The sequence below is a fragment of the Candoia aspera genome, chromosome 2 (assembly GCF_035149785.1).
Source record: "Candoia aspera isolate rCanAsp1 chromosome 2, rCanAsp1.hap2, whole genome shotgun sequence".
In the NCBI taxonomy this organism is placed as follows: domain Eukaryota; kingdom Metazoa; phylum Chordata; class Lepidosauria; order Squamata; family Boidae; genus Candoia; species Candoia aspera.
In genome coordinates this window covers 58,367,132-58,382,127 of record NC_086154.1, presented here as the reverse complement: position 1 = coordinate 58,382,127, position 14,996 = coordinate 58,367,132, and the positions used below count along the sequence as shown (strand labels likewise).

The 14,996-nt window shown below is 37.8% G+C and overlaps 1 protein-coding gene across 1 annotated transcript in view; it reads right to left on the bottom strand.

The window, feature by feature from the left end:
- The window catches only part of DNAH1 (dynein axonemal heavy chain 1), a 168,063-nt gene extending 156,802 nt beyond the window's left edge, over nt 1-11,261 (bottom strand). Inside the window, exons 1-6 of the mRNA XM_063291915.1 lie at nt 11,052-11,261; nt 8,799-8,871; nt 4,535-4,709; nt 2,446-2,602; nt 1,814-1,946; nt 240-401 (exon numbers count right to left, since the gene is read on the bottom strand). Coding sequence (XP_063147985.1) covers nt 240-401; nt 1,814-1,946; nt 2,446-2,602; nt 4,535-4,709; nt 8,799-8,871; nt 11,052-11,261 — 910 coding nt within the window. The remainder of the gene's footprint in view (nt 1-239; nt 402-1,813; nt 1,947-2,445; nt 2,603-4,534; nt 4,710-8,798; nt 8,872-11,051) is intronic.
- Nucleotides 11,262-14,996: the final 3,735 nt, after the last annotated feature.

Here is a 14,996-nt window from a genome sequence, read left to right as displayed (position 1 = left end):
TGCAAGCAGTACGCATAAGAGTGGAAGTTGTTTTATAAATAATTGTGAATTTGTCCACATGGTGCTTCCCAAGACCATCAGGAGAAAGCTATTTTAAAATGTTCAGCTGTTTCCTATTAAAGCAGATACACTGCAACACAGGGCTTTTATGTATCAGATATAGTTAATCTGATACAGAAATTGTACTGAATTGAATTCCTTCCTTTCTGCATTCTGGTGATAACTAAATCGAAGCCCACCTTCAGCTGTCATTCCTCCATTGATTATACGTCTCCCACTGATGTCTCGAACAAGGCCCTTTTTGTCCGTCTTATGTACCAAGTAGAGTTTTGACTCTTCATCATAATCCAAGACTCCAACATTTATCCACTTATAGATCAGTGTGTGGCTTTTTGGATCTCCTTAGGTATTAATGACAAACACAGTTTTACAATTTCACAATTGCCTTAATTAGAATAGTGATATTACAGAAATTACAGTTCATGCAACTGTAATTATCACCCTTTCTGTTCTTGATCCCAGACTTTCTCAATATAGTTTAACATATTTAGGAAGAAGTTGGTTTTTACAATAAAGTAGGATTAGCTCATCTGGTCGTGATTCCAAAACAATCAGCACAGCCACTGTACCTGTCAGCTTTATGAGGTAGACCATCCTCATAAAGCTGATAGTACAGTGGCTGTACTGATTGTTTTGATGAATGGGATTACCTTGGTTGTGAGTTTTATGTATTTTATTATGGTTTTTTTATATGCTTTTATATTTTATATAAATATATTTTATATTTTTTTCTTGTTTTTAAATTATTCTATTGTTCTTTTTTGTTGTTTTTATATTTGTTTTAATTGTTTGTAAGCTGCCCAGAGGCATATATATGAGATGGCTGGCTATATGAATTTGAATAATAAATAAATAAGAAGTTATCATGCAGAAATTTAGATAAAGGAATGTTTCTAACTGAAGCATTTTTCTTTCAAAGTTGTTGAAGCCCTGTGTTAACAATTCAGTGCATTATGAAAAAATAACTCACAAGAATCTCATGTTGTGCACTTAGGGGAAAGGCAGGAAAATCAGAGAGTACTTCTTAAATTATAACTTGTGCAAAAGGAAATGGAATACCAAAACCTCATAGGGAGGTACAACAAACAATGTGATGGCTTAGTCCCACTGACATCCAAGCTCAAAACACTGAGCATCACAGACTCAGTTTCCATGAAAATAAGCTGAAATCAGACATCCCTGACAAACTAAATATATATTTTTAAAATGTCTAAGTACAGGATTTTTTCCATCCCTCAGGCTATACATTCACTGATATTGTAATCTGAATTCTTTGGGGGGATGCTTCTATTTAAAGTGGCATGAGCAATGAAAAATTCCCACTTGTGGAATTTTCTCTTCAAAGTGGCTCATCTGGTACCTCCACTAATGTCCTTTATTTCCCAGTCAAAAAACTCCTGGTTTTTCCATTCTTTTACTAATTATTACACTTAGCAGCTTTAATTTAGACCAATTTCTATATTACTGTCTGTGTGAAATTATTATTCTAATTTTTTATGCTAGTTCCTAAGCTTTATTTTATTATGGTTTATTTCATGTTCTTATACTATGTTCTACTACTTAGTTAACTGCTCTGGAAATATTAAAGCTAGAGACCATAAATCAGGTAAATAAATAGATTTATTTAAGGTAAGAAAAACCTATTTCTCTCCCAATTAATTTTCAAAATATAAAACTTGGAGGAAAAAAGTCTATTTCATTGTATTTTTAAAAATCACTGTCATAACTCAGTTCTGTATCATTTGTACTTTACCATGCCCAAGTATATCATTAGTAGGTAGGAGTGCTTTTCCTGGAACTGGTTTCCGGACTGGAGATTCAGGCTCTACCCCCAATAACAACCACTCTTCTGGAGTCCGGCAATCATATTCTTCATCATCAAAAATCTAAACAAGTAAGAAGTTAGAATCATGGAGAAAATCTATGTGGTTGCTAAGAGTTGATACTGACTTGATGCCACATAATCATGATCAAGAAATTACAAATTAATATTTCACTCAGAAACAACCTGGGCTGGGGCATGTATAAAGTGTCCTCTTAACTCTGGAATTTGATCACTATTTTGAGGTGGTTTTCTGTACATTTTGTAGGACCAGACACCCAATCATCAAACTTTTCCTCATGAAAAACATACAGCTACTTTTAAGTACTGTTGTTATTTCCATTTCCCCTCACCACCCAAACCAAAGTCCTAATGTTTTAAACGAATCTCTCCAATGCTAGGTATAGTATACAGCAGCACCTTCCAAATGATAATTGGGTATTTATAAATACAAAGGAAAAGATGATAGAAAAGCATAAAGCAACAAACACTTTGATAAATATCTATTATAGACTTGGAACCCCCACAGTGGAACACAAATACCAATAATTCCCTCATCTTACCTGTAATGGTAGATAGATGGGGAAAAGAGGGTCCTTCTTTTGTTCAATTGTTGATAAATTAGAAGGGTCTTGGTGTCTTGGCATCAGCTCATTAGAATCTATTCCTGCATTTTCTAAAAGTGTTGTGATATCTAAGCTGAGATATAATCGTCTTTTCCTAGTTAAACAGTAAGAAGAAATGGTTCATATTTAAATGAGTCCTTTATTAGTTAATGATTTCTCTGCTAAAAATGCAATTGACTTGTATTTTGGATAGCCTCAACAATAAAATGCTGCTAGAGATTTTCTGATTTAAACCTTATCTATTATCCTGAAGAATATCCCATATTAATGCACATCCATCAGTAGATCACTGTTTCTCCATGGAATCTTTCTACATAAGAATATACAAAGAACTGTGCTGGATTAGACCAAAGACCACCTAGTCAGTAGCCAGACAGAACCATAAGGAAAGCTCATAAACAAGACACAAAGGCAATATACTTTCCACTGTATTTCTGAAAGCAAGTTCACTGAGACTGGGAAAGTTCCTATATTAGGACTAAAATACAGCTATCATGATTAGTGATCAGTGACAGCCTTAATTCTCCATTAAGGCTTTAGTGCTGCAGGAAAGGTATACTTTTGATAATGATTGCCCAGTTTTATGCAGAGTAACCTACTGTATACCTAAGTCCAATCCAATCCTACAATAATGGTGAGAAAGCTCTGATCCACCAGGTTTTCCCTATTTAGACCATACCCTATACCCCTTTTTTGAAACCCTGTCTCTATTAAAAAGTGAAGAGTGGGCAAAGGCAGATTCTTAGGGAGGTTGACACCTCAAGGTTCCTATAGCCTTGAAAGGTTAGAGAAAACTGTACTATCAGAGGCCAATGTCTTTTTGCTGCTACTCATTTGTTTCCATGGTAATAAAAGAGGACTGTGGCTTAAATATCCCCTGTCTGCAATCCTTTTCCTGCTCTGCTGAGCAGCAGCAAAGAAAGAGCTGATTTGCCAGTCCAATCAACTACAGAGGCTGGCAAAGTATAACACACTGTTTCTGCTTCACCAGATTAGCCAATTTTCTGTATGAGAGAGAGAGAGTGAGAGAGAGAGTGAGAGCGAGAGAGAGAGAGAGAGAGAGAAAGGATGATCCCCATCCCATCTTTGCTTTAGCTATACCCACCATTGCATCATTGGTGTGCGCTCCTTGGAAGGTTGATCACCAGACAATGAGGTCCCACAAGCTGAAAGAGCTGAATAACAACACTCCCTCCCTCAAGGATACATTTACCATTACCCATACTCATCCTTCTGTTACCTCTCTGACAACTTTCACTAGCCAGGTAAGACAGGAATCCAGTACGTACGTGGCCACATTAACAGCATAGAGAACCTTGTCAACTTCTTCAGGATCCACAGGCAGAAACCTATCACAGATAACCTCACTAGACAACTAACCTCCTCCTCTCAGTTGCACCTGCAAAGCCAGCACTCAGCTCTGAGCATGAGTGATTTTGACCTCTATATGATTTACAAATTCATTTCAATTGCTTAACAGATGATCTTCCAGCTCAGTTTTCCCTCATAGGGGCTGACTCACTTTAAATAATTGAACTGAGAAATATGCATGTTTCACCATTCTTCGCACCACAGCATATGCTTGAACTTGAGCTCTTAACCACATTTGGTCACATTCATTTCATGCCAGTATTGCTCTAAGTGCCTCTTAAGCTGTTTCATCCCCTGGAGCATCTCAGAAAACCAAGGAATTCCCTTGAATTGATGACGACTCAGAAGCAGTCCTATCAAGCATTGCAACTGACCTCTTATTTCAGAGTCAGCCAGGCACACAGCAGAATTGCCCACTAAGGCTTCAGGAAACTCCTCAAATGCTCTTTGGAAACCAATAGGATCTATTAGGTACCTGAGCTGGACTGAATAGACCTTCCTCCCCAAGATTAGTAATACCAATAATTGTGTTTTATGATTGCTTTTATTGTAAGCTGTCCAAAGTCATTGTAGAGCTGGGTTATCTTACACATTTCCATAACAAAACAAAACACAATAACCAGAGGGTGACTGACTGAACTAAGGATGAAAATACCTCTCAATTGCAATCTTTCGAGGGCATTGTCCTGGAATCACTTCAAATGGAATTTGAACCTTTGGCTTATATGCTTGCAGTGGAAAATCTGACTCTTCGATAATTTCTGTAGTTGGTCCAATTTGTTGACTATCCAAGATAAGTCCAATATTTTCAGGAGTATTAAATGTTGAGGCTGACAAAAAACAAAATTAAGAAAAAAATCACTGATTAAATGTGTATTGATTTGATTACACTTTCCTATGCTGAAGTGGTAAAAACACATTATGAATATAAACTGGGAAACAATGCCTCATCCAATGTCAATGATATTTAATTTTTCTTTAGCTACTAAAGAGCAAGTGGGGTGCTATAGCTGTAGGGTGATGTGGGCAAAAATTATAACTCAACCAGAAAGTTCAATGGGTAATCTTGTTGGGCCAGTCACTGTCAGCCTGATCCTAGGATTGTTGTGATAAGTGCCATGAGATAAGCTCCCTGAGCAAACCTGAGGAAAAGTGAGATAATCAGTATAGGGAATAAGAATATAGAAGACAGTTAACATAGGACAAGTAAATGCCAGCTCAGGAGGCCTGGCTATTGTAATTCACTAGTGTTCCTCACATTTCTTATAGCTAAATATATTTTTCCATAAATAACCTTTAAGGTTCATTTTTATCACAATACTTGAAAAGATATATTTAGAGGTCCAGTTCATATATGTTTAGTCTAGTCACAATGGTTCTGGCAACATATAATCACACTGGGTCAAAACCCACAATTTGGAGGAATAGAGAATTGTCACCCACAGCTAATGTCTACTATCCAATGAGCCCTTGCATCAGGAAATACTGCCACGCTTTGATCTCATTAGCATCTTCTCCATAGACTTGACTTGAGCATGAACGCCAATTAGTGCAAGAGAGAGATGATTTGTGGCTACCAGGACTATGCCAATGAGTTTGTATAGAAAGCCTTGCTTTTTCAGCTGCTCTTAATCACCAACTCTCCTTGGAGAATTGAGTAACTGGAGCTTCAGAACTGCCCCACTGTTAACTAGGTTAGGTTTGTACAACAGTGCTGACTAAGAGTTGTTTAATCCCAAGCAATAGCTCTGGATACTACCAAATAAACTTGCATCAGAGCACCTGCTGCGTTATCTTCCCTAATGTATCTCCACTATCAAGCTAGAGAGAGGGAAGGAGAAAATTATAGCAGAGAATACTCACAAGACAAAGCCCATTATGAACCAAGTTCAAATCCCAAAGATCACCTGACCTCAATTTGTAATAAACCTAGTTAGGAAGTGAAAGAGATTCCAGAGCTTGTTCATCTATCTACCATCCCAATCTTAAATTTTGCACCAGTGGTTTTAGGTTTGAAATATCCTGAATATTAGGCATGCAGGTATGGATTTGCTACTGATGTTTACTCCTCTCTCTCTCTCTCTTTTTTTGTAAGCGGAAAGATGGTTTTGGTTATATACAGCACTGAAATCTTATTCTGTGTGATTACATTCCTTCTCACTAGGATACAACCCAGTGTAGAAATAATTCTTGCCTAGTCAATGACAAATTTTGGGGTTTAGGTCTTGGGTTAAATGGAGAACAGAATCAATGAATCCTAGAACTGGAAGGGGCCCTTTAGTCATGAAGTCTACCCCCATGCTCTGGGCAGAAATCCAAATGAGGCAGCCCAACAGACCTGAGGGGGGAAAGTTTATTATTGCAGCAAACAAGGAGTTGTATTTGTACATACCAAGCCAGATTCACACATCACAGAAGCTATATTTTATTCAAGTTGTTAAATAAGCCACAAAGGCTAGGATTTCATATAATAGTGAACCATATACCAAGCTGTTAGAAGAGAGAAGAAGCAGTATTACAATGACATCTGTAAAGACATTGAAGATGGAAACAGACAAATTGACAAGGAGGTTTCAACCTCAAACTGGTATGCTGAAGGACACCAGTGGATAGAAAGAAACTGATTCAAAGAAGATAAACAAAAATGGAAAGAGTATACTCAAATTCTGTATAGTAGAGATGTCAATATCCAAGATACCTTTGAAGAGATTTCCTTCTTACAAGAACCTCTAGTACCAGAGGATGAGATTAGGGCATTACTCTAGTCATTACGAAGTCAGAAGGCTACAGGAACTGATGGGATGTCTACCAAAATATGGGGAGCAACAGAAGAAGAATCAGTAAAGGTTCTAACTAAACTACGCCAGGAAGTCTGGACAACTACACAGTGGCCAACAGATTGGAAGAGGTCAGTTTACATACCAATAGCAAAAAAGGAGACTTAATAGAGTGTGCAGACTATTATAAAATCTCTTTAATTTTACATGCTAGCAAAATAATGCTTAGGATCATCCAATGTAGATTAGAGCCCTAGATGGAAAGGGAGGTGCATATGTCAAGCTGGTTTTAGAAAAGGCTAAGGAACAAGTGACATTCTTGCTGAGGCAGCCTGGATAATTAAAGCCAGGGAATACCAGAAAGAATTCAAAACGTGGTTCATTGATTTACAGAAAGGCCGTTTATCAGGCTGTCTGTAATCAAGCTCTGAAATGTGCTTAGGAAAATAGGAACCCCAGAACCTTTCATTGGTCTCATGAAAAACTTATACACAGGTCAGGAAACGACAGTTTGGCCAGAACATGGTGAAACAGACTGGCTCCAGTCACCAAAGGAGTGAGACAAGGCTGTATATTCTCCCCTTATTTATTTGACCTAGATGCTGAATAAATATTGAGTGAAATTGGATTGGAAGAAGATGAGCATCATTTAAAACTGAAGAAAAAAGCATCAATAACCTACTTTATGCTGATTAGACTACTTTGATAGCTGACAATAAAAATGCTTTGGAAGCTGTAGTAATGAAAGTCAAGGAGCACAGTGAAAAAAAGGGACTAAGATTAAATATAAAGAAGACCAAATTAGGAATGACACAGCAACCAGTCTTAGAATGGATAATAAAGATCAAAATCAGAAGTGGTGAACAGCCTTTTAGGATCAATATTGATAGTAAAGGAAACAACAGTAAAGAAATATACTGTACCATAGGCTAGCACTTGGTAGGGTAGCAATGAAGCTGTTGCAAAAGATGCCATGGTGAGTCTATACCTATGAAGGTTAGAGTCATGCCAGCAATGGTTTTCCCTGTGACACTCTATGAAAGTGAAGGCTGGACTTTGAAGAAGCAGGAAATATGTTATTTATTAAACAAATTTATATGGCCACACATCTACCAGACAGAAAGAGTACTGATGATTTTGAACTCTGGTGTTGGAAAAGACTGAGAATACCATAGGTAGCGAAGAAAACAAACAAACAGATCACACAACCAATCAATCCAGAGTTCTCACTTGAGGCACAAATGACCAGGCTCAAATTATTGTATTTTGGGCACATTATACAAAAGCCTAGCTCTCTGGAGAAGTCTATAAAGCTGGGAAAGGTGGAAGGAAAGAGAGGAAGAAGACAACCAGCAGCAAGGTGGGTGAACTCAATTACAGTGGTAATGAGTGCACCATTGGAAGATCTGAAGGACCAGGTTGGGGACATAAAAACTGGAGAAAATCTATTAATGTGGTTGCTACGAGTCAATACCAACTTGCCGGCACCTAATTAATCAATACAGTTTTGTTTCCTGGTTAGTTTGGGTTTGGCATTAGTTTAGTTTAGTTAGTTCATCCCCCTGACAATATGAACTGGAAAGCATTCTCAAGCATGCTCATTTTGCAAAGAAAGTGAGGGCTTTGGGGAATTCTGGCTTACTGTAATGTGGATGATACAAGTATCTAATGTACATCCAGTTTTGAGACCATGTTAGTTGTTTCACTGTCATACAAAATATGCCACTCTTTTTCCAATGTTTCACATATTTTAAAATATTGTTATGGAAAAGTACACAAAGTGACTAGAATAAGGTTATATTTTATATATTGTATATGCCATCTCTCATATCTCCAAACCAAAACCAAAGAAAAACATTTGTTCAAGGAATTTAAACAAGCCAATCTGTTGGGTTTTCTTGATGTTCATTCCCTTACTCCCACTCGCTTTCCTGAGGCAGTGTTGCCACATCTACTTGTTCATAAATCTACAATGCTTTTTTTGTTTTGTTTTTGTTCTACACAAGTGCTCTGCTGATTTTGACACTCTATATGATCAAATCTCATTCTTCAGTGTTTTCACAGCTGAATTCTAGGAGCTCGACTTTTTTTCCTATTACACAACAAGAAAGGTAATGACAGTGTCCTTTGCTGTGTGTTTACCTTCTGGTGTGTGCTCCTCAAGCTCTGATTGCTTCAATAAATCTTTGTATACGCTGGGACCAGTGCGCACATCCTGAAATTAAACACAAGAAAGATTCCAAGAAGAAGCAACACCAAGAATTCTGTATGTAAAAGTAGGCTGTCTTACAGAGAAGAAGATATTGAAATCTCCAATTAGTTCAGTGATATGCAATTGCCTAAGATTCTCAACAGTTATATCTGATATTACATGAGCAGACCTCTGCACATACAATGGAAGCTTCCTAACTATCGTCCCCTTGCATATGGCCTCATACTGTTACCAGTGTTATTATGTAATTATCATGTACATTGATTGTCACTGTTTGGGTCATAAAATAATTGGAAAATTAGCTAAATGAACATTTTAAAAAGACAAAACAAAAGATGTTTTTTAAATGAAAAATTGTTCTCAGAACAAGAGATGTCCCCACCCAAACAGGATGAGGTGATACTGGTAAACTACCAGGAGTCTTAAGAAAGGCACCAAGTGGAACTAGTCAAGCTTTGCTGGAACATTTGTAGACCGTTTATAGAAATGGTAGCATTTTGGAGCCATCATAAAGAACCAGGTACCACGCACAGTGGGCACCCTTACTCAGTTCTGCTGGAATTAAAATCTAGCACGGCAAGCTGGATTCAGGGTAAGTGTGGGTAAGTGTGGCAAAGATAGGTAATCTATCACCAGCACCACCATAAGCCTGACAGATCCCTCTCTGAGCTTAAGTCAAGTAAGTATTTGTAGATGCATGAACGTGTGAGTCAGTGGAACTTTTAGTTCAGAAAGCAATCAGTTATGAACCTGTATTTGTTTCTGTGTGTATTGAGTCTCTCAATAAAAATGAACACAAGAAGCATCATAAATACCGTATTTACAAACCTCAGCGTGACCATATTTACAAACATCATATTCCCTCATCTGCTCAGTCTCTTGCAGAAGTCACTGAGAATTCAGGGAAAGGGACATTTCAATCTACTAATGGACACAACTGGATACAACCCACTGATTAAAAAAAAATAGAGTTATAGTCCTGGAAGTTGAAGAGAAGCTAGATAAAGTTTGGGAATCACACTGTATCTGGAATGACTTCCAATAATCATAAAGTAGAATTCCTTCTCTTAGCTCTGGTATTATAAATCAATCTTTACTTATGTTTTGATTCTGTTTTTCCTATTCTAGTTTTTCTCTGTTTAATTATTGAAACTTTATTTCAAGCTCTCAAATTTTATTGAAGCAAATCAGTTGCAGCCAGGATTACAACATATGGGGTGCCCTTGTATAACAATTATGGCATAGCCAAGCTAATTATGAAAGCATCTGAGATATTACTGAATAGAGACTGCAGCCTTCACAAGTGGCAATTTCTCCACTTAGAAATTAGAAGAGGACTGAAAACAATCCACTTTCCATCTTCCTATTCAAATGAAGAATAGCTTGCAGGGAAGAAAGATAGAAACTGAGCTAAGAATGGAATTAGAAAATCAGCAATTACTCCCTATTGATGAGATAGATCCAGAATTTATATATTTGATTCAGCCATGCAGTGCTACAGATTTGAAGCCAAAGAAGGTGCTTTGAAGAACACAGGGGTGTTCACGTAGCATCTATCTGCAACACCTTAAAGCAGCTTCATCTTTTCCCAGGTTTCCATGGCTGCTTTCTGTAGCTGCTATGCAATCCCAGGAAAACACTTGTTCAATTTAAGAAACTGCAGACAAGTACTATATGAGAGCCAGTTTGGTGTAGTGGTTAAGGCATCAGGCTAAAAATTGGGAGACCGTAAGTTCCACCTTAGGCACAAAGCCAGCTGGATGGCCTCAGGTCAGTCACTTTCTCTCAGCCCTAGGAAGGATGCAATGTCAAACGACTTCTGAAAAACCTTGCCAAGAAAACTGCAGGGACTTGTCCAGGCAGTCTCCAAGAATCGGACACAATTGAATGGATTAAAAAAAAATGATATATATATACCTCTATATGCTCCAAAGCATTTTTTTTTGCCTTCAAATCTAAAGTGCTACTTAGCTTGTGTGTGTATGTGTGTGTGTAATATATAACTGCTCAGAGTCCCTCCTCGAGGGGAAATGGGTGGTAGTACAAATTTGAGACATAAATAAAAGTAAATAAATATAGTGTGTGTGAGTGTGTGTGTGTGTGTGTGTGTGTATAAAATTTATATTAGTACTCTCTGTATACAAAAGAAAAAAAGGCAGTGAAGTGAGATTCTATATACTTACACCCAAGAGATCTGAAGCACCAGGTGTAAGGACATCAGAATAAAATCCACGTTCTTTCACCACTGGATATTTCTTATTGAATGTTCTGTAGGAAGCATCTGCTGGAGTTGAGCTGGTTCCTGAAGAAGAGTCTGCTCTTTGGCTATTGGGATACGGGGGATATAAGCTTCTTCCCAAAGAGTTTGTCAGTTCCTTCTTGGCTTTATCCATCTTGCTTTTTGATCTCACAACACTGAGGCACGTTTTTATATCACACACAAGAAATAAATTGCTATGAGTATCTTTATTGTCAAGAGCAACATTTAATAAGTTGAAAAGATAAAAAAGCTAATGTACATTTTATAAATCATGTTCAGTGTTTAATTTGAGCAGTGAAAGACTTGTGGAATGAGTCTCTTGGAAGCCAAAACTTTAATTCAGAACTAAGGACTCCCCACAATATCCCAGGTGGATGGGATCAGTTTTAATTAATCCTTGATAATAAGGATACACATTTCAGTGGATTCTTCCCTGATTCTAATATGGGAAAGGGTATCTGAAACAGAACTACAGGGAAAAAAAAGAAAGAAAAAGAAAAAAATAGACTGCAGTTATGCAAAAGAATTATGTGACTTAGTCACATACATTAACATGAATATATAGCACGCTCATTATGTAGACACTCAACTTGAATGAAAAGATTATATTGTTTAGCAGTACATATCCCTGTAGTATAGCAATAATAGTAGGCATAAACCAGGACAGGAACTTTGTACATATGAACCTACAGGAACTTTCTTGATCCATTGACTATAGAGGAATGCAAATGGTACTTGTAAACACCTATGTGTCTGCAGGTACCTCCTTTGATACCTCATTCTTTCGTTCATTCGTTTGTTTGTTCGTTCATTCATTCATTCATTTTTATATCCCACCTTTCATTTAGGAGCTCAAGGTGTCATAAATAGTAATCCTTCCTTTAATTTTTCCACATAAACAACATCAACTCAAATCAAATAAATCTTTATTACTGTCAACCTTTTTAGGTAAGCCAGGTCAGGAAACAGCCCCCTCAAGAATGACTGGAACTCTGCTGATCTAAGCTGTAGTAACAGAATGTCGAAAGCCTGATTGTGTTTTCCTTTCCCTCTGTCTTATATCCCAGGAGCCATTTTGAGTATCTAATATTTTCTTAATTACTCGGGCTTAAAACATGTTTTTGTAACTGTCACCACACCATCTCTCCAAGCTCTCTGTGAGGTTTGAGCCTGCTTCTGACTCTGAAAACGAAACTTATCCAGAGTCAAAAGGGGAAAACGAAACTTTTCAGGAGAGACTTGGAGAATCTAAACCAGGAAGTGACTCAGCAGAGTGGGAGGAATCGCAGAAGCTGATTGGGCAAACTCCAGTGGGAGATTTGAAGCTTCCAGTCAGTGCTTGAGAGAGGAGAGCAGAGAAGCGTGCAAAAGAGAAAGAAACCCGTTAAAGGAAAATGGCGAGAAAAGGAGTGATTAAAAGGGCAGGCGTGCGAGGAGCAAGCTGCTGGAGACAACCAATCCTTTGAGCTCACAGCACTTGCAGAAGAGTCCTTACCAGTGTCAGAAGCCTTGCCTCTAGCCAGTGTGGAACCAGCACCAGCGCCTTCTGCCATCGTGGACCCACCTCCTGCACAAGCTGCTCCAGTTGAGCCTCTCCTTGCCTTCTCTGCTGATCACAGCCTTGCGTCCAGCTCTAAGCCTTGTCACCTCGCTCCAGTGCGATCCAGGTGTACTCCCAGATTCAAGCCTTGCCTAGACTCTCCAGTCTAGTCCAGTCTTGCTTCCAGTTCTCAGCCTCGCCTAGACTCTCCAGTCTAGTCTAGCCTTGCTTCCAGTTCTCAGCCATGCCTAGACTCCCCAGTCCAGTCCAGTCTTGCTTCCAGATCTCAGCTTTGCCTAGACACTCCAGTCCAGCCCAGCTTAGCCTCCAGAGCCAAGCCTTGCCTAGAGGTTCCAATCCAGTCTTGCCTAGCCTCCACGTGTCAGCCTGGTCCTATCTGTGTGCCAGTCCACAGAACCTTGCCTCCAGCTTCTGCCTTGCCATGCACTCTAGCTTCACCAAGTCTGACAGCTTCGATCAGAGAGTCAGCTGAATTCTGCCTTGCTGTTCTGCCACAGTCTGACTCTGCAGCCTTATCTGTTCATCCATCATTGCCTGAGTGGTCTTGATTGAAATTGCTTGCTTTATTTATTCCCCAGGACTTTTACTGTTGTAAATAGTTGTTTTAAGTAAAGAGTTTGATAATAATTCTGTCTCGCTGCCTCATAGTCAGAACAGGACACTCTAATCTCTTTGGGTTTCCACAATTATGGTCATAGACCAGAATATAACAACAATCCTGTGAGATATGTTGGATGGAGAGATAGACTCTTAGACTGGAAAGAAAAAAGAAAAATCCTGGAAGAAGGCAATGACAAACCACTCCTGTACTGCTGCCAAGGAAACAGCATGGACATGTCCAGAAGTCAAGTGTGATGTGAGCAAGGCTTTACAATTCTTCTTATAGCCTATATAGCAAACTTCTTCATCCCACTTCAGTCATAATTCATAAAACTGCACAGTCAACAGTTTGCCCCCAGTGACTTACTTTCCAGGAAATAAGTATTTTATGATTATGGGAGCCATTTTTTGAGAAGGTAAACTTTCCCTGCATCAGCCATTATGTAGGATTGCCCATGACTGCTCTCAAAATTCCAGTTCTCCTGGCCTAACATATTCCCTATTCTAATATATTCCACCATTTTCTATTTTGGTTAGCTACTTCTCTAACATCTCACTGAAGATCTTTTTAAATGCTTCTACCCTTTGTGTTTTTTAAAACAGAGATGCAGTGACTGAATCATGGATATTCTGGATGAAAATAATAAGATCTAGCCTTTCCGTCTAAAAAAATGTCTTCAGCATTCTAAGTAGACAGGAAAAAAAATATAAGCCTGCTGTTGGTGTTTGATAACTGGGACTTGCAAAATGACACAAAATAACATCAGAAATATTAAAGGAAATCTTTGAAGAATGGAGCCAGAAATTAGTAGCTACAATTATCAACAGTGTCAGTAATGATGTCTGATTCTATGGAAAGATTATGTCCAAAAGATGTTAATAAGGGAATAACAGATGTGGAGCAAAGTTTAACAAAGAGAAAGTGCTGAAGCGGAACTACAAATGACAAGCCAAGAGAATGATTTGGAAAAGGACTCTTTATTGGAGATACAAAAGAAACTGGCTGAAGTTTTAAAAATTAAAAGGAAAATACAAATGAAAATGTTTTCTTATTGGATTTACAAAAGAGGCTTGTTAAACCCTTGAAGATGTCTGTGCAATGGGTTAAAAAGGAATTGAAGAGAAATCAAATCCTATGACAATATCTAAATGAACTAAAAACTAAGACTGTTAGAAGTAAAATGAAGGAATATAAAGTTGGTTTATTTGGTCAAGGTGAAAATAAGACATTATTTTCCAAAGTTCTGGCATGGATTTTTTGCTGCCACCAGGATTGAAAAGTTGATGTTTTATGGATTTGCTTATAGATAAGGGATGGGATATGGGATGAAGAGATATCTGTAACCTCATATGAAGTGAAAAATTACTAGATTTGTCTATACTTGTTGTAATGAAGATTGGAAGTCACTTTTTTCTATATTTCTTTGTTTTCTTTTCTCTTTCTTTTTTCTTACACTTTTTATTCTTTCTTGCTATTCTTTTTTCTTTAAGTTTAGTTTGTATTAGTTTTTACTAGTGTAATCAAAATCCTTAATAAAACTTAAATACTAAAAAAAGAATTGCATTTATATTTGTCATTTGGTTCAGCATTCACTCAATTAAAGAGATCTTTCTGGAGTTCTTGTCATATTTGGTATTTCTCACTACAATATTGTGGTGCACATTCCGCTCTTTTGAATATGTATGGTGATGTTGCACATACATATG